General features: G+C 41.1%; 2 protein-coding genes across 4 annotated transcripts in view; both read right to left on the bottom strand.

Moving 5' to 3' along the window:
* LOC104951952 (trichohyalin-like) overlaps nt 1-7,728 on the bottom strand; it is a 9,450-nt gene extending 1,722 nt beyond the window's left edge. Inside the window, exons 1-12 of one of the 3 annotated variants that reach the window (XM_010778697.1) lie at nt 7,512-7,728; nt 6,980-7,087; nt 6,572-6,646; nt 5,033-5,100; nt 4,773-4,836; nt 4,533-4,695; nt 4,078-4,182; nt 3,774-3,963; nt 3,000-3,147; nt 2,304-2,668; nt 1,661-1,866; nt 1,392-1,564 (exon numbers count right to left, since the gene is read on the bottom strand). In XM_010778697.1, coding sequence (XP_010776999.1) covers nt 1,392-1,564; nt 1,661-1,866; nt 2,304-2,668; nt 3,000-3,147; nt 3,774-3,963; nt 4,078-4,182; nt 4,533-4,695; nt 4,773-4,836; nt 5,033-5,100; nt 6,572-6,646; nt 6,980-7,087; nt 7,512-7,728 — 1,882 coding nt within the window. The remainder of the gene's footprint in view (nt 1-1,391; nt 1,565-1,660; nt 1,867-2,303; nt 2,669-2,999; nt 3,148-3,773; nt 3,964-4,077; nt 4,183-4,532; nt 4,696-4,772; nt 4,837-5,032; nt 5,101-6,571; nt 6,647-6,979; nt 7,088-7,511) is intronic. The other 2 variants (XM_010778698.1, XM_010778699.1) reach the window with 2 other exon arrangements.
* A 68-nt stretch (nt 7,729-7,796) lies between these two features.
* Nucleotides 7,797-12,797, bottom strand: LOC104951954 (uncharacterized). Its single transcript, XM_010778700.1, has 9 exons — nt 12,757-12,797; nt 11,552-11,672; nt 11,169-11,300; nt 10,419-10,559; nt 9,799-9,994; nt 9,408-9,553; nt 9,103-9,292; nt 8,722-8,789; nt 7,797-7,998 (listed from the first exon to the last, which is right to left on the bottom strand). Exons 2-9 carry the CDS (start codon nt 11,663-11,665, stop codon nt 7,822-7,824), a joined length of 1,164 nt encoding a protein of 387 aa, XP_010777002.1. The 5' UTR covers nt 11,666-11,672; nt 12,757-12,797; the 3' UTR covers nt 7,797-7,821.
* Between the last annotated feature and the right edge of the window lie 5,025 nt (nt 12,798-17,822).

The raw sequence follows: 17,822 nt of genomic DNA, 5'->3' as shown, positions 1-17,822 counted from the left end.
GAAAACTGGGTGGGACTTTCGGAAACAGTTCTAAATTGGTTTGAATCCTACTTAAAGGACAGAAAAAACTTTGTTTCTATAGGTAAATACACATCTGAGTTGACAAATATGACATGTGGGGTACCTCAAGGCTCCATCTTGGGGCCTCTTCTCTTTAACATCTGCATGCTATCACTGGCTCAGATAATGAAAAACAACAACATAAGTTACCATAGCTATGCTAATTTAGGTAACAATTTCACCAGGAAACTATGCTCCAATTCAAACACTGAGTAAGTGCATTGAACAAATCAAATACTGGATGTGTCAGAACTTTCTCCAATTAAACAAAGATAAAACTGAGGTAATGGTTTTTGGAGCCAAGGCAGAACGTATAAAAGTTAGCGCTGAGCTTCAGTCTGCAATGTTCAAAACAACAGATAAAGCCAGAAATCTAGGTGTAGTCATGGACTCTGACCTGAGTTTCAACAGTCACATTAAAACATTTACTAAATCATCTTACTATCACCTAAAGAATATATCTCGAATTAAAAGACTAATGTCACAGCAGGATTTGGAAAAACTTGTCCATGCTTTTATCTTCAGTAGACTGGAGTACTGCAATAGTGTCTTTGCAGGTCTCACTAAAAAATCTATTAGAAAGCTGCAGCTGATTCAGAACGCTGCTGCTGGAGTCCTCACTAACACNAACAACGCACGTGCCTTGTTTGCTACCGTCAACAGACTAACTAACCCCCCCAAAATCATTGCATGCCCTGGTGGATAGAAATTCAGAGGCTACTGACACTGGGGGGTTAGTTAGTCTGTTGACGGTAGCAAACAAGGCACGTGCGTTGTTTCTGTTTTTGGTAATGATGTCAGAGAACAAAGACTGTTGTGTGTTTTTCAATTCCAAATTATAAAGGCCAAGTCTCTCTTTATAGATTTCAAAGTGAACCTGGAGATTAGTTTTTCGCCACCTACGTTCAGATTACCAGTCGTGTATTTTATATGTGGCAATTCAAAGTTCAATTAGCCCTTCATCATCCGCTAAGATGCCGACCTGATGCTGCAGGAAGCTTTTAACAGCTGCAGCAACCTTGTTGGTGGAAATGTCTTTTTGGAAAATGCATTTTCTTTGAAAGTAGTCTAGACACCATGCTGTTGTTGAAGGACTGTTTCTGAGGCTTCATGTAACACAACAAATGATGCAGTGAGTCAATGTTAGTTTTAACTCTTGGGCTTTGTAAGCATAAACTGATTAGCTAGCATGTTAACATATAGGGTTTCATTAGAGCAGATCACGTGAAGCACTTTTGGTCCTTTTTGGACAATTTTCTGTTTGCATTTCATGATAATTTGTTTGTTCGCTTGTTCTTACTTCCTTCCCATTGCTTTTCTCCTCCTCTCACCTTTCCTCCTCTGTTCCTCCTCCTCTCTCATCCTCTGAAGTCGCTCCATCTGCCGCCTCCTCTCCTCCTGCCTCCTCTTCTCTCTTTCTCGTTGTGCTTGTTCCCGTTTCACTCGCTCCTGCTCCTCTTCCTCGTGCTTCCTCCTCTCTTCCTCCTCTGCCAGCTTCCTCAGTCTGGAGATGGACATTGACTATTAATTAATTGGCCGTTCTGTTGGTTTCAATGTGCATATGGACACTTTCATATTGTTTGAAGAAAAATAGTAGGACCTGAGCTCTTCAGCCCTCTTCCTCCTCTCTTTATCCAGCTCACTCTTCATCCTCTCCTCTGTCTCCTCCCTCTTCTGCTGTTTTAACTCCTCTTCCTCCCGCTCCCTCCTTTTCCTCTCCACATCCTGCCTCCGTCTCTCCGCTCGCTTGGCAAGACGCACAGCTGCCACCTCTTCCTCCTCCAGGCCATTTCTAGGCCTGGAGGACTAACACACACACACACACACACACACACACACACACACACACACACACACACACACACACACACACACACACGTAGTTTTTGTGTGCAATTATTTGGTGCCTAGCAAACATACGTGATGGGAAAATGCCTTAAAAATAGTCAAATAAGGGGAATTGAACAAGTAATGAGAACTCTGTATTACAGCAGTACCTAAAGTGGTCGTTTTCTGATAAACTGTCATTCAGGTGGCATTTGAAAGATTAACACCATGCCAGTGAAACACATGAAAAATTAGTCTTTATTCTACGTATGTGAAACAAAAACAACCGCAATACAATGTTTTATAGTTATTTGAAAACCTATGTACCTGCATGTTTCTTGTTTTTCTAAGTTTTATGATGATTTATTGCATCTGTTGCGCTTTGGATTAAATGAAGTGTTATGTAATGTACCAACCTCTTGCTTTATCGGGTTCAGCATCAACTCTTCCTCTGTTATCATGACGGTTGAACATGAAGACAAGCAGCCACGTGATGGAGCGAGACCCGTAGCACTGGCATGCTCCACACCCTCACAGAAAGAGGCAGAAGACCTCTTCAGGCTCTTCGGGCTGAACGGGGATGCAGTGGACCTGAGCGAGCTCTCTGATTGGCTGTGTTTGTCCGCGTTGATGTTAACATGCTCTTTTTCTTCCTCTAAATGGGTTTTGGTATTGTGTCTTTGTGTTGCAGAGGGCCTCTCGGTCGATTTTAGGTGAGAAGCCTTTTTAATGTTCTGGTTTATTTCCTCCTCCTCTTTCTTCATGGGCTCCTCATTGATTTCTTCAGAGAAAAAAATTAAAGGAATGTAAATTAAAAGAGATGCCACTTATCTAAATAACGCTGGGTGTCTTACCACTTCTACAGAGACAACTACAGTCATTTCATCTCACAAATGTTTTCTAGATGACGTATTTTGACCTAAGAACATTAAAATCAGGGCTTAGGATTTCTCTGCTCCAAAACAATATGCATTTCTGCAATACATGTTGCAGATGTTTTGATGATGTGATAACAATTCTTTATGTAATTACCTCTCTTCACTTTCATGATTCACTTTGGTAGCATTTCATAACAAAAGTCGTCTCATTCCTGAATTTCTGCAGTTTCTTACCAGCCAACTCTTTGTCTTTCAGCCTCCCTCTCCTCTTCCTCCTTACGGCAGACTCGTTCTTTTGTCTCGCCACTTCTCCTCGCTCTTTTTTCTTTTCATTCGTCTTCTCTTCTCCTCTCCCTCCTCCTTTGTCTGGCATCCTTCTTCCCTGAGGACAAATTATATCTCATTTCATTTGTATGCAATGCTTAAAGGTGGGGTAGGTGAGTTTGAGAAACCGGCTCAAGCTATACTTTTTGTTATATTCCATGGAATGCTCTTAACATCCCGATAGCAATGAATATCTTAAGTGCTAATGCTTTGACAAAAAATCCGTAAAAAAAATTCATCTGTGGAAGCCGTGGTGCTGTAAAATGCATGACCAATCATCTGAGCCGGTCCGGCTAAAATAACTGGATGGCCTACCTGCCTGTCAGCCTTCCATCTGTGCACAAATTTATCTCGTGCCCTCATTGGTCGTGTGCGCGTTCGTGTGTGTTGGAGGAGGGGCTCTGTAAGGAAGTGGCAGATTTTTTCCGGTTGTGTATTTTCAAATTCTAGCGCACTCGAGCTGGTTTCTCCAAAATTACTGTGTATTTAACAAATTTGATATACTATAGAAAGCTTTGAGGCACATCTTTGTTTCAGTGACTTCGAGAATGTTCTTAAAAACCCATCTTTCTCTGCAGGATTAATAGGCTCTCCTCAAACTGATGGAAGCAGCAGCCACAGCTACCTCACAGCATTGCAGAGTACACCAATCTGTGTAAACCAGTCAATTACTGTAGTACTCACTACGGATGGTAGAGTAGAATGGTGCTGAGTGTCTGCCTCTTCTCTGTTAGTCCTCTCCTTCTCTGTCCGCCTCCTTATCGATTCAGCATCACTTTTCGTCTTTTGCCTCTGCTGTCCTCCTTCCGTCCTCGCCCTCGATGTCTTCAGTCCATCTGATGCTTCACTTTTCCCTGGTTTCATCTCCCTTTTCCTTAATGAAATGGTGAACATCGGTCTGTGTGCGTTTGTAGGCTACAGCTTGTTACTCGTTGCTAAGTGTCTGCTATGTTTTAATCAGGGTCATTTTTGAGATTTCCCAGTTCACCTTGTTGTTGCTGCAGCTTCCCCAGCGTCCTTCATCTTAGTATTCGTCCTCCTTTTGTCCCCAGTGAGCTCTGTTGTTGCTTCATTTGGGTTGATGTTCTGCTTGCTGCGAAAAAAACATCATCATTAAACTTTAGCTTCTCCATGCAAACTTTATTTGTTTCACATTTCACTTTTAGCAACAATTTTCAAGTGTCAGATGGTTATGCAGGTACCATCTCAAATATGATTACTCTTCACATGGTTATTTAAAAGACATTCACTTTTTTTAAAGTATAATGATGAATCGCAACTTTTAAAAATGAAGATTGCAAAAGGAGAAAGACTGAGACTCAACGCCCATCTTTATTGCTGACCATTGAAACTAAATATGAAACTAGAAATCTTGGTGTTCCAAATCCATGAATTAACTATTTTGAGTAATACTGAGGAGATCTGAATGTTATATACACTTACCCTGGTTGATGTGATCCATGGATGCTGCCCTGCTCGGTGTTGCCTTCTCTTGGCTCCTCCTTCCCCACCTGCTCCTTCAGTGGAGGTATGGTAACGTTGTTTTTAATCCCTTTTGTCCATGCCACTGCCTCTGAAGTCTTTGTTTTTGTCTCCGTCACAGCCTCTGGAACAGCAAACAAGAAGTTTGGTTAAAGATAAATACACATTTTAAATAATAATAAACTGAAACAGCAGTTTTACCTGGGTCTTTCTGGCTGCTGGGTGAGCATGCATTGATCTCGGTCAATGTGTGAAATTCTACAAGCTGGTGGAAGAAGATAATACAAAAATAAATAGTGCGATATATTATGTAGATGCTCAATGTCTATATACTGAATTCAAATATTGGATTATTGTTTGTCTTTCTTTGTATAGTACCTACAGAAAAAAGACCTGAATCATATAGGTGAGCATGCAATCCAAAACCCTATTAAACATTTGCATTGTAGTCATTAATTTACCTTGTGTATGGCTTGATGGTGCTGAATGTCACCATCAGGAACATCTGTGTTTGGCTCTAACTCTCCACCTGCAAAGGGTGAGATAGGGGATAAACACAGACAGGGTTGGATTCTATCATGTTGAAGTTATGACAGCAAAACTACGCAAACACAAGCAGACGAGTTTGGTCGAGTGTGATGGAAACTTCTGAAGCAATGGAGACAGGACTCAGAGAGACACGAGGAGAGCAGGAACTTTGATGGCAACAGTTGATACATGCCAAACGAATTCTGAAGAACTCTACCCACGACCCATGTATTTAGCTGGTTCTGAGAGAATAATTAACATGCTGTATAACAAGATAAAGCACTATAACACCTCTATCAGCTGACGCTAACAGGCAGGAACAGGGAAACAAAACACTGAGAGCACAGCACCCAAGGTTGTGCTCATTGAGGGGAGGACAAACAGACAGGTGTCTTGACAGTAGCCACAATGAAAATTGTACTGTAAAAGCATATTTTGTCTCTAAGAAAGAAGACATTTATAGACAGTAAGAAACCTTAAGTGAAGGTGTTAGAAAATTGCAGTTACAGGTACAAGGTATAAGGAATTATTTAACTATAATGTTTATAAGACCATGACATCCAAACCTGGAACAAAAAGGTTGCAAGCTATGTGTGCATTTGCTCAAGCCATCGCAAATCTATTTTATGATGTAGAAGCCAATCCCAGTACCTTAATGGCATAAACCGTTCTAAAGTTACGAAAGCAAACCACGAAGAATCACACAGAGGTATGGGGGCTGTGGCTCAGAGGTTTTAGTGGGCAGAACGGCAAATCAGGGGGTTAACAGTTTAACACACTGTGGGTGTTTCTCAATGTCGAGGACGCTTGCTTGGTAGCACATGTCTTCCGAGTCACTTGCTTCAGAAGCGAGGCAAGAATCCTTCCTAGCCTCGGAAAATGAAGAATTGTGGAACAGGCTAACAGGTGTACAGGTGTGCGTCATATGCGAGGCCCCGCCTTAAATGGAGCGCGATTTCTTCCAAAGATTTGGAAATTGGCCTGTGCACAAAGCATTGTGGGGATTTTAAGACAGCGGAGTCTACAGCAGCCTCGACATTTCTCGCTACGAAGTACGCCGGCCTCTGGTAGAATTCCAAGTATGCTGGACATTGGAACAGTCCTTCAGCGGCACTCGATGACGTAGTATGCTTGAAATAGTGGCTCTGGAGCAGCCTTCCTCGGCATTGCGAAACACCCCTCGTGTCCTTGCGCAAGATACTGACGCCCAAATTGCTCTCGTAGGCATGTCTACGGTTTTGAAGTGGATGTGAGTTGCTTTGGATAAAAGGGTCAGCTAAATACCATGTAATGAACTATATTGTCATGTAATGCATGGAAAGAGTCTGTTTCATATAAAAACCAACATATGTAGTTAGCTTGTTACAACGCCAACACGTAAAGAAGTTTTCGCCTTAACAGCATCAAAGAGCATTGCTTACCGAACATGCTCCTCTAACTTAAAAATCCCAGTGCATGTGTGTGTGGTGCACCTGTATGTGTCTTTTCAGCCTGCAGCACAATGACCAAGGGTAACTTCTCTCCTTCTGCAGATAAAACCTGGAGAGCTGAGAGACAAAAATAATTGTTATTAATTAAATCAGACAACTCAGCATTTCGTTTTGAGCGTTTTGTCTAGGCGCTGGCCTCCCTGCAAATATGTTTGACATATTGTGGAGTGATGATTCAATAACTGCCCCTAGAGCTCACAGATGCTGGGGTGGTGGTGGGGCAGAAAATCAGCAGCACTATAGAAGCAGGGCAGCAAAAGCATTAGCGAGGCAAAGTGAGAGATGGCAAATCTTGCAGCTTAAAAAGAGGGCGAGGTTTAGGAGAATGTGCGTGGCTCAAGATTTTGGATATGAAGATAGAGCTTTCACATGAGGGCTTACTACGTGTACCTTGCTCCTGAGTGTCATGGTCATGGTTGTGATTGTACAGCGAGAGTTGAATGATCTCCCCATCAGGACCCAAGATCAGGCTGCCAACAGGTTTGCCGTTCTGCAAATCTGACAATACATATCAACTCTGACAACAGGAAAAATACACCCTTTGACAGATGAATGGTAGCATAACTGTATCTTTTGCTACTTGGATTATTGTATTTATATGTCAAAAGGTATGGGTGAACTAGTCTGTTAAGTTTAATAACCCTACATGCAATTAAAACAGTATATTCTTGGAGAGACCGGGTTCTTGTCCGTTTTCCAAATCATTCCATTGTAGGTAAACTTCCACATTTCAGCTTAGATGCAGAAAGTAATCTTAAATCACCCAAATTTCATAGAAGGATGAATATGGAAGTAAACAAAGGAGTTTCAGGCAGGGGGGGGGGACTCCCACTTGAACCTTTTGCATGCATACAACGTATAACACACTACAGGAAAGGGAAAACCCCAAAAAACATAGTAGGGCCCATAAAGCTCTCCATACCTCTCAGCTCTAGAGGCAGAATACCCCTAACCACGCCTCTGCTAGGATCCCTCGATGTACAGGGATTCTGGAGGTCAAGCTGTCGATTCTGTAAGAAGGCCAAAGAGCTCTGCTTGCCTGGGCCTTTCCGTCCTGCAATACTACCTGCTACTGGAGGAGGAGGAGGAGGAGGGTTTAAAAGGAGAACCCACAATGTAAAAGAAGACACGAAGAACATGGTGAACATTTGCAGAAAATAACAAATATTTTCCCATGTCCCCCTACCACAACCTGAGATGCTGGTTGTTCCAAGGCCTGGATATGTTTTAAACTAGATATATGGTCCAGATGAGAAACAGAATGTGTCTTTGTTACCCTCCTTTTCAGGAAACAGCAGCGGGAGGAACCGAGGCTGCTGATGGAGTATTTTCACGGTGCGACTTTCTGCTATGGGAGGAAGGCAGTGTGCAGTGTGGTGTTCATCAGTCCTGGCGCCCTCCCATTTCGGCTGAAACATTACATTTAGATCGGTCTGACATAGGAATTATTGCTCTCATATCCTCTCATGTCATGGCAATGACAGAAATCAGGATTGCATTCAATTAAAAACAAATATTGATTGCCCGGGGTTGGGAATATATCATAATAATAATGTGTAGTTTTCTAGTAAAAAGTATTTTACTGTTTCCTTTTACTGTTATTTTAATAAAATATAAAGAGAGAATGTAGTGAAGTAATTCCAATAACAAATAAAATGACGTTTCAAGAAAGTAGGCAATTAAATGCCAATCAAAGTTCACTTGAATGAAAAATGAATTAATTTCTATTTTTGAGCCATTCGTCCATGTTTTGTTTTTACAAAGAAATATTGACGTAAATTGAGGCAGTTTCTGTCATTTGCATTTTGTTTCATGTTTTTATGTCGAGTTTTAAAGATGATAGGGAAAAAGGCATATATATTTTTGTTGTGTTCGAGAACCAAATATTTGCAATTTTAAAGCAAATTTGAAAAAATAAGGATTTTAATCCAATAAGGATGAAGATGTCTGTGTTGAAAAAAGGGATTAAAATGGTTTGTCAGACATGCACTGTTTTCTCAGTTCCTCAATTAAATGTTATTTATAAGTGGGATGTGGGTGAGCACTGAGATACTGCTGTTATATTATAATGTGGCTAAATGTTTAGTATGCTTATGTTTAGTCCTAAAGCTTAAGACTCTGAACAGTCTTACCCTGGCGGTGTTCTCCAAGCAGGGTCGATGGCTAGCTGATTGTCCCACTGTCAGAGGAGGAAGCAGGCCTGTGTGGGGAAGTAAAAAGAGCCTCATCTACATCGACTGCAGAGGAGTTGTATTATGTAAAGGTTTGTTAAATGCTTCCTGACTAGAGAGCAGTCAGGAAATAAACATTTTTTAGAAATTCAAAGTACAGTATGAGAAGGTTGAAATATATTTCTTAATTCATTATATGCCAAAATGTAATTAAACTTATGCTTTGAATGAATATGGAATAGGGCGGTGGTGGGTTGGCTTGGCAACTGGAAGGTCACCAGTTCAAGTCCCGGGAAGACCAAGTGCTACCAAGGTGTCACACACACACACACACACACACACCTATCCTGCCATGTCTGCTCCCCCTTATCGATCTTTCATAGTTGCGTTCATCATGAGTCTTGAGACTGTCTTGAATGGAGCCTGGATCATCTGCCATATCATGGAGCCAGTTCATGTTTGAATGATGGTGCTCCCCTCCTGTACTGTGCTGTGAACTTCCAGCATGCTGCCGACTCATGTCTAGATAAGTCTGCGGTGTGTGGAAAAGACATTTGGCCGATAGGTTAAACATAACATTACAACATTTCACACACATTCCCAAAGATAAAGGAGTATTGAAAAAGACTTCAGTCATTAGCATGCACCTGAGGTTCTTCTAGTTCTTCGGGGGTCATGGCTGAAACGTTAACCCAGGCCTGGGGTTGCACCTGTGAAGTCTTGTCTCTGCAGGGTATCTGGAGGAACAGATCCAACCGGACCGTTTTTTTGATACCTTGCCCCTCCTCTTTAACTGCGGAGAAGTTTCTGTTTGTTTTACAATTGATTTGGTAAAGTTGACTTTGTGCAGTGAAGCTCCTGTGTGGTTATTGTTTTCAAGTCTTGCTTTGCCACTTATTGAAATTAAAAGACCAAGTGCATCAGTCATTTAATAATTTCCCTGGCTCATACCAACATGCTATAAAACCTATGTTCTAATTTGAATTTATCCACCTATATACGTTTGCATCAACCTATATCCATCCATCCCTCTTTTACCTTCAGGTTGGTTCCCCAGGAATTCAGTTATTCCCTCGGCAGGAAGCCACTCAGGGTTCAAATGTCCAAGCAACTCTTGACTTGGCTGCACTTGTATCGTGCAAAGAGGCGGAGGAATGGGATGATGAAGGTCTGGAGCAAGAGGGCGATGATGAAGAGGAGGAAGGAAAAGTGGACCGAGTCTGGAGGAGGTGTACTGGAGGGAAGAAAAACATTAGTGCTGCTAGCTAGTGCTGTTAACAAGGTTAATGAGAGTGCTAGGGAGGAACAAAACAATTCATTAAAAAACAATGAGGCTGTAACAGGCTGTAAAGCTATGTAGAGCTGAAAAGTTGGGTGTATGACCAACCTCTTTCTTACTTTACAGTTTAAAGTATTTCAATGTTAATATAAATAATATTGATAAATGAATTGAGTTTACCTAAATATAATTGATGTGTCATTAGGTTATTATTTTTCTATTTATAATTCAAGTCTGAATTGTCTACAGACAAAATCTTGAACATTAGGCAAACAGTACATTATACAACATGCATACATTTATGGGTATTACACACACACATATACAGTATATATACACATGATAAATGCACATATTCTTAGAGGAGTTTTCCTTATACCTGGCTGTTGCTGTAACTCAAAATGGCTGCAGTTAATTCCTTGAGGGTGCTCAACTGCGACTTGTCTTGTTGAGTGTATCGCCGTACAACTTTCTGCTTTCCATCTCTGGTCACTGCGCTGGTTTCGATGGTAACCAAGTCCTGTTGACAGAAGGTCATTACAAAAATAAACAAACCCTTGGGCTTACACACACATTCACAACGCTCCACTCACTATATGGATACTTCAGTGTGATCGACTATTTAATGAGCACATAAGCAAAATAAAACAAATACTTGACACTGTACTTGATTGAGGCGTTAATTAGGAAAATTGTGGACCACCCATAAATAATGCTGAATTACCTTTTCGTCAAAAACTTTATAAAAAAGTGAAGACATTGTACTTTGGAGGGACAAGTAATGAATCACTAACATTTGTAAAAGAGGTTCGTTTGGTTGATTTATATGACAACATTGCTGCTGATAACTGTGTTGGACGCTGGGTGATAGAAATCCCCCATGCATTTTGGTATGGTTTGCAGTGATCATAGATATTTCAGTGGGATGTGGGAGACAAAAAGCCCCCTTTAAAATATTCCACAAATTCTAATTACAGACATAGACTTGGTGGCAGAGATAAATGCATCTTGAAAGTGAGGCTTATACAGGAAAAACACTGATGTCCTTATTCTACAGCCATTACATTACCAATATCCCTTGTTACATTAGCGCCAAACTGTGTAGTTACTTACAAACACACACACATACCTGGGAATAGAGTTGAAGTTGGCCCCGACGGGTGCTGTAAGTCTTTGGAAGGGCTGACTCTTCATTCACAATCTGGCGGCCGCTGTTGGACAACCGCAGAAGAGAGTCCCGGGACTTCCAGATAAAGTAATCCTGTTGGTCGATTGATTCAAAATATCGAATATATGATGAATGTAATGATGGACTGATTGATTAATGAATGTCTGCTTGATTGAAAGCTTGCCATGAGAGAAGGCATAATGGAAAAACATTTCATAACATAAATACTAAACCAGTAAAAAAAAAAAAAACGAATTGACCAACATACAACTTGGGTATATTATAATAATGTGTCCTCCAATATTGGAAGGCTACTATTAAAGCATTTGCAAGTGTGGGAGCACCTGTGGTGTGAAGCAGACGTCCAGCCGACCATCATGCCTCCCTGTGTTTCCGTTTGACGAGACTAATCGCCCACACCCACGACTAAGCAGGGACAGAGAGAAATCCTTCATCATGTCTTATCTTCCTGGAGGATGGAGGGGTCAAGGAGGACAGGAAATAATCCAGTTATTACATTACATGTCACTTGTTAAACGCTTTTATCCAAAGCGATTTACATGGGCAATCCCCACAGGAGCAATTTGGGATGAAGTGTCTTTCCCAGGGACACAACATCATGCTGACTGCAGTGGGGTTTGAACCTGGGACCCCCTGATTCAAACACCTATATCCAAACACATACGCACAACCCACTGCGCCACGCGCCGTTATCAATAAATTCCAAGGTTAGAAATCTAAATCATTAGAATGATGGTTCTAGTACATCAGGTAAACCCACTGTGACATTTCTGTTGAGTTTTCCTTTTCTTGTCTGTGTTGTTTTTTTAAATGCAGTTAAATTCACAACTTTGATTTGCCTGTGGGTATGAGTGAATTGGGTTGAATATTGTTGAAGTGTGTGTTGGTGAGAGCCCGGCAACCGGTTCAGGTTTACCCTGCTTCTTGTTAAACAACGTGTTCTCGGTACGGCTGCAGGTTACTGTAACGGAACGAGAAAAATGCATGCATTTTGATCATTTAATTAAATTCTAGATAAATGTAAGTGTATAGTTAGAAACATTTATCTGGAATTTAATTGATGCTGTGTTATAGAATAAATAATAGATATGATATTATTTTGTTATAAAAATGCATTGAATACTGCAAGGTCACTATAATACAAAAAAATTAAATAAAAATTATATTTAGCTATTGAAACCAGTGCATGTTAAGTCATTGTGGAGCACAATTCATTATCTCTGTCTGTATCTCCGTCTAACCATACTTTACTATAAAAAGGAATAACAGTGCCTTTAATGCAACAACTCCATATAAAAACGGAAGAGGCAAACTTTCAGTGAAAGTCATAAATAGTCAAGCTTTTAGTTTAACTAGTTCTCAATCCGACTAGCAGTGAATATAACAAAAACGACATTTACTCAAAAATGCCTTGGAAATAAAAATGGTATGCACCCTATTTAGTTTATCAGATCCTCGTAATATCTTTTAGATATTTTGCATGTTTTAAAGCATACATGGGCATTAAAAGACAAAACATTGGACATACCTGTCTCCCTGTGAAGACTGCCCTGTGTGTGTGATTGATTCCTGTTGCTAGGTTGTAGAGTCGGTACTTAGTGTTCTGTTGCCGTGGCGCCACACACACACACACACACACACACACACACACACACACGTGATATCATCCAATCAGAGCAGACACCATGGAAACCTTTGATCTCTGGACACACACACAGGTGTTGTGCTGCGTTCACACCGGACGCGATGCGAATATTCGCTTCGCTCTAATCGCTCGAGTTTCACCGCGGCTGCCAGCTGTGTTTACTTGCATCATTCAAACAAGACGCGCTGGCTCGGGAGCTATAACTACAACAAAATGAACATATTTTACCGTGATTTAATTGTAATACACGTTTCTAAATGATGCCGACGTAACAACATACTGATACCGGTTAGTAAAAACCATGAATTAATGCTTGACAAGTCTGCAGACAAGACGGCAGGGTTTTTTGTTTTCTGAATGGAGATTGGGTCGACCAGGCTAAGCTAACGCAGTATATGCTCATTCCACACTCATAACAACGGCCTACAGACATAAATAAACCAGCGACTGTATTCTCCATGACACAGACAGTCTGTGGTTTGTACTTGTTTAACTTTTGTCTAGTTTCTGAACAGATATGAGGAGCTGTGAGCTCTGAGTGCTAACTGCTAACAGCTAATGGCTGATGTTTTCTGGTTGAACGTCAGTAACGGCAGGCTGAGATCCTCACCTCTGATTGGCTTCCGCGAGAACGCGTCACGTGAATTTGAGGCTCGAGTTGAAAAAATTGAACTCTCGCGTTTGACGCGGCACAGTTCAATAGCCTCAATCGCGTGATTCGCACCGCGTCCACCGCTTCATGCTCGCCGTCGGAGCGAATTCGCGTCTGTCATTTCTTTGAAATGTTAAGCTTTTTCTGCATTTTTGTAGCTAAAAGCAGCTATCATTCAGCTAATAACATATTCAGCTTTTTCTGCATTGTCAGCTAAATTCAGCCATAAATGTTCAGTTTACAGCATTCGCACGCATTTTCTGCAGGAAATGCATTATCTCTGCGAGCAATCATCCTCCGAGTTTCTTTTTTAACCCCGGCAGAACATGCAGGTTTTATTTCGGACACTGTGGGTCTGGTTTGTTTCTTTAACTCATGTCTCTGAAGTGTTTGGCTCCAATCACCAAACAGGTCATTGCAGCATTACCCATAATCCCCTCTGTTTCAGCCCTGTTTCCAAAGTGCTGATTCTCTGTCTGTTACTTTAGATGAAAATAAGGAGTCCCTCCCCACGCCCCTCTGAGAGACATTTGGTTAGAAAGAACTCAATGGTGCTCTAGGAGGAGATTCAGGTGATAAGGGGGGGGGGGGTTACCTTGGTTGCTGATTGGCTAATGGTTACACAAGCCAAAACATCGTTATGACATCATAAAGTGGCCAAAATCTGATCAGCTGGNAAAGACAAAACATTGGACATACCTGTCTCCCTGTGAAGACTGCCCTGTGTGTGTGATTGATTCCTGTTGCTAGGTTGTAGAGTCGGTACTTAGTGTTCTGTTGCCGTGGCGCCACACACACACACACACACACACACACACACACACACACACACACACACACACACACACACACACACACACACACACACAAACAGAGCACAAAAACAAAACATAGGTGCGAGAATCAGATCATAATTTTCCTGCCGGACAGGGTGTAAACTAAAGGAACGGCAGGATGAGGCGGGAGGAACTGCTGGAGGGGTGGGAAAGGGAATTGCTCCAGGTGCTCTAGGCGTGAAAAGGAACTGTGAGATGGGTCAGAGAGGGGGAAAAAAAGAACTGCAGGATGGGTGAGCAAAGGACCCGCCGGAGGGGCATGAACCTGGGGGCAGGATCTGGATCATTCAGAGATCTCAACATGATGCTTCACATTATGATTTTTTTTAAAAAGGGTCTGAATGAATGTTTAGGAGTGGATTTATCACCTGACTCAAATTGGGTTCATGCATGCTCCCATCCTGCTACTTACGTTCTTTCACCTTCTTTAGTTTTGTTTCACCAGGCAGCTTCACAATCACATGTGTTGCTCGACAAGTCACCAGAGGGGACGGGTTTCTCACAGACAGGTTTGCCTGTCATGTTCTTCTCCAGCAGAAAGTCAAAGTAATGGGCTTTCAACTTTTATGTTTCTTGGCCTAACATGGAAGCCTAATGTTTGAATAAAGTCCTAGAGCAGCGGTTCCCAACCTGTGTGCCCGCGAAGGCATTGCAAGTGGGCCGCCAAATAATTTGCAAAACATTATGATTTGTTTGGAAACATTCTCATTATTAAGATTTTTTTTATTTGAACCTCCTTTCCTTTCTCTTTCTCGATCCTCCTTAGCAACAGTCATTACAGTCCTTGACAGCGGTCGGTTCTACTGGATTTACAACGTGTCACATGTTCTGATTTGACCAGAACTTTATTTAGCCTCCGTAATGTTTATGGTTGAATGTGGGCCGCAAACATTTTTTAGATTCTTAAGTGGGCCCTGAGTTGAAAAAGGTTGGGAACCGCTGTTCTAGAGGCACTTATATAGACATAAATCCCAAGAACAATCAACATATAATATTGGGCTTAATAAGATTTGAAGTGAGTGAATCAAATTCATTAAACAGCTTCACACTTACATTTTAGCAAAGATTAGGTGAAGCAAACACATTTGTTGGGGGCCTCTGGGCCCAACCTACATTTTAATGCTGGTCACTTTGATAAAAGTAGTGTACTACCCATTTAACAGATTGTTTCCAGGAGCAGAACATTTATAAAAAAGAAAAAAAAAGAACATGTACACGCTCTTGTACTGTGCAGTTTTCCAGTAGAGTCAACATAAATAATTTCAATGCCAAAATCCTGGAAACATTTTAGAAGTTAGTTTTCACACTAAATTACAATGCTTTCTTTGATGTTCTGCACTCAACTTATATCTGGTGACTTTGATATCACCACAAACTAAGTAGTGGGGTTCTTCCGTTTTCTCAACAAGTATCCTTTGTTATTAAAAATTCTGAAAAAAATGCAACCTCAAATATAAATTCATAATAAGATGATACTAAGTTCATGGTATTTAAAAGCATCTATCAGAGCAAAAAGTTAGCATTACACACTTTTTACAAATTCTTGACATCTACCTCTACTGACATGGCTTTTGTCCTAAATTAAATGTGCCCCTCCATAAATAACTTGCTCCAGTTATCCAGTAATCCAGTTATTTTCTACATTAATAGATGAAGGTCTAGTTTGTTAAAACTCTCAAAATAGTAGGACATGCTCTCATAATTACCCAGAGTCCGAAGTGACACCTTTACAATGTAAAAGCTAATGATGTAAAAACTAAAATATTCAAGATATTGTAGTGACAAATTCAATACAATAATGACTGACAATGACTCAAGAAATAGTAGATACAGAAATAAACACAAATCAATCTGTGTGCATTTGTTGTGGATGGAACACATCAACTGCTGCTCTTACCTGTGATGCCTCCTCCAAACATTATAACCAGACTGTATAATTAAAACTATAAGTACCAGTTATAGCTACTTGACTGTATTGACAAACAATTCAAAAGACAAAATCAACACCAGACCAATCTTTATTTTAGGGTGCCTCTTCTTTTTTCTTTTTTTTTACTAAACCCTCAGATATGAGATATTAGTAATACAGTAATAGCATCAATCTAAAAAAAAACTAAGCAATTCAACAGTTAACTTTATATTTCTTATTGTCCAAAGCATTTATTACACAATTTGTTCCCCTCCCATATTCACAGTGTTGGGGAAATAATTTCCAAGGCCCATAACTTTGACCCAGTTTATCAGTTCATACTGTGCTGACTGAGCACACGCACCTGTAACCTTGGCTGTTCCTTCCTGTTGGCGTCAGCTGATAGAGGTGTTAGCACTCTCTTGTGTTAGCGTCTCAGCACCCACCGGTCAAGCTGCTCCACTGTCTCACATGGTGTTCCTCAGGGGTCAGTATTGGGTCCACTCCTATTTATTATCTACCTACTCCCCCTTGGCACTATCCTCCGTCATCATAATGTCCATTTCCACTGTTACGCTGATGATACCCATTTTCCCCTCTAAACTGTGGGTTTGCTCTGGAAGTTTTTCCTTAGGACAGAGGGTGTCGTATTGTCATACTGATATTCTGTACAAACTGTGAAGTCCACTGAGACAAATGTAACATTTGTGATATTGGGCTATTATAAACATTGATTGATTGATCCTCCCCTGCCTCCAACCTCATCATTGATGGCTACTCCATCCCCTTCTCTGGCCAAGTTAAGAACCTTGGTGTCATCCTGGACAGCTCCCTCTCATTTTCACCTCACATAAATAACATCACCCGGACTGCCTTCTTCCACATACGCAACATCTCCAGACTCCGCCCATCCCTTTCTCAATAAAACACTGAAGTCCTGGTCAATGCATTTGTTACGTCCCGCATCGACTACTGTAACGCCATCCTCTCAGTCATACCCACCTCAACACACGAGATTACACAAATTATTGAGGGAGATAATAATCCCAGGACGACTCGTTTGCTACATAATGAGCTAAACACAAAACGATGAGTGCTAGTTGACATCATTCGTCAAGTTTACTTTGAAACCTCTTACTCGAAATTGGAAACTCAACTTGCGGGTTTTTCGAAAATATCAAACAGAACTTGGAAAAATTAATCATTTACGCCTGCGCCATTGACATATAATCGGCCCGAAATAGTGTGTGTGTGTGTTGTGTGTGTGTGTGTGGTGTTGTGTGTGTGGTGTGTGTGTGTGTGTGTGTGTGTGTGTGTGTGTGTGTGTGTTGTGTGTGCCTGTGTGTGTGTGTGTGTGTGTGTGTGTCCAAATACATCCGAAACATTCTACTCGTCCGATTCCAAAAACTACAACTATGCCTAACTTGGCCCTATCGGTCAAAATCCTAACAACCTACTCCTACCCTCCACTACACAAGACCCGTCCCGTGAACCCACTACTAGGCCCGAGTCCTCGAAAGACATTACCCAAACATTCAATAACGTACTTTGA

This window comes from Notothenia coriiceps, unplaced genomic scaffold (genome assembly GCF_000735185.1).
Source record: "Notothenia coriiceps isolate Sejong01 unplaced genomic scaffold, NC01 NC01_scaffold00019353, whole genome shotgun sequence".
Lineage (NCBI taxonomy): Eukaryota > Metazoa > Chordata > Actinopteri > Perciformes > Nototheniidae > Notothenia > Notothenia coriiceps.
This window is presented reverse-complemented; position numbering and strand designations above follow the sequence as displayed.

Bases quoted from the DNA above. Each gene is read 5' to 3' on its own strand.
- LOC104951954 (XM_010778700.1), bottom strand. From the start codon at position 11,665: ATGATGAAGGATTTCTCTCTGTCCCTGCTTAGTCGTGGGTGTGGGCGA. The intron at 10,560-11,168 runs GTATGTGTGTGT...TTCTGTCAACAG, and splicing joins AACTTCAACTCTATTCCCAG to GACTTGGTTACCATCGAAAC. The intron at 8,790-9,102 runs GTGTGTGTGTGT...TTCCCCACACAG, and splicing joins GAGCAGACATGGCAGGATAG to GCCTGCTTCCTCCTCTGACA.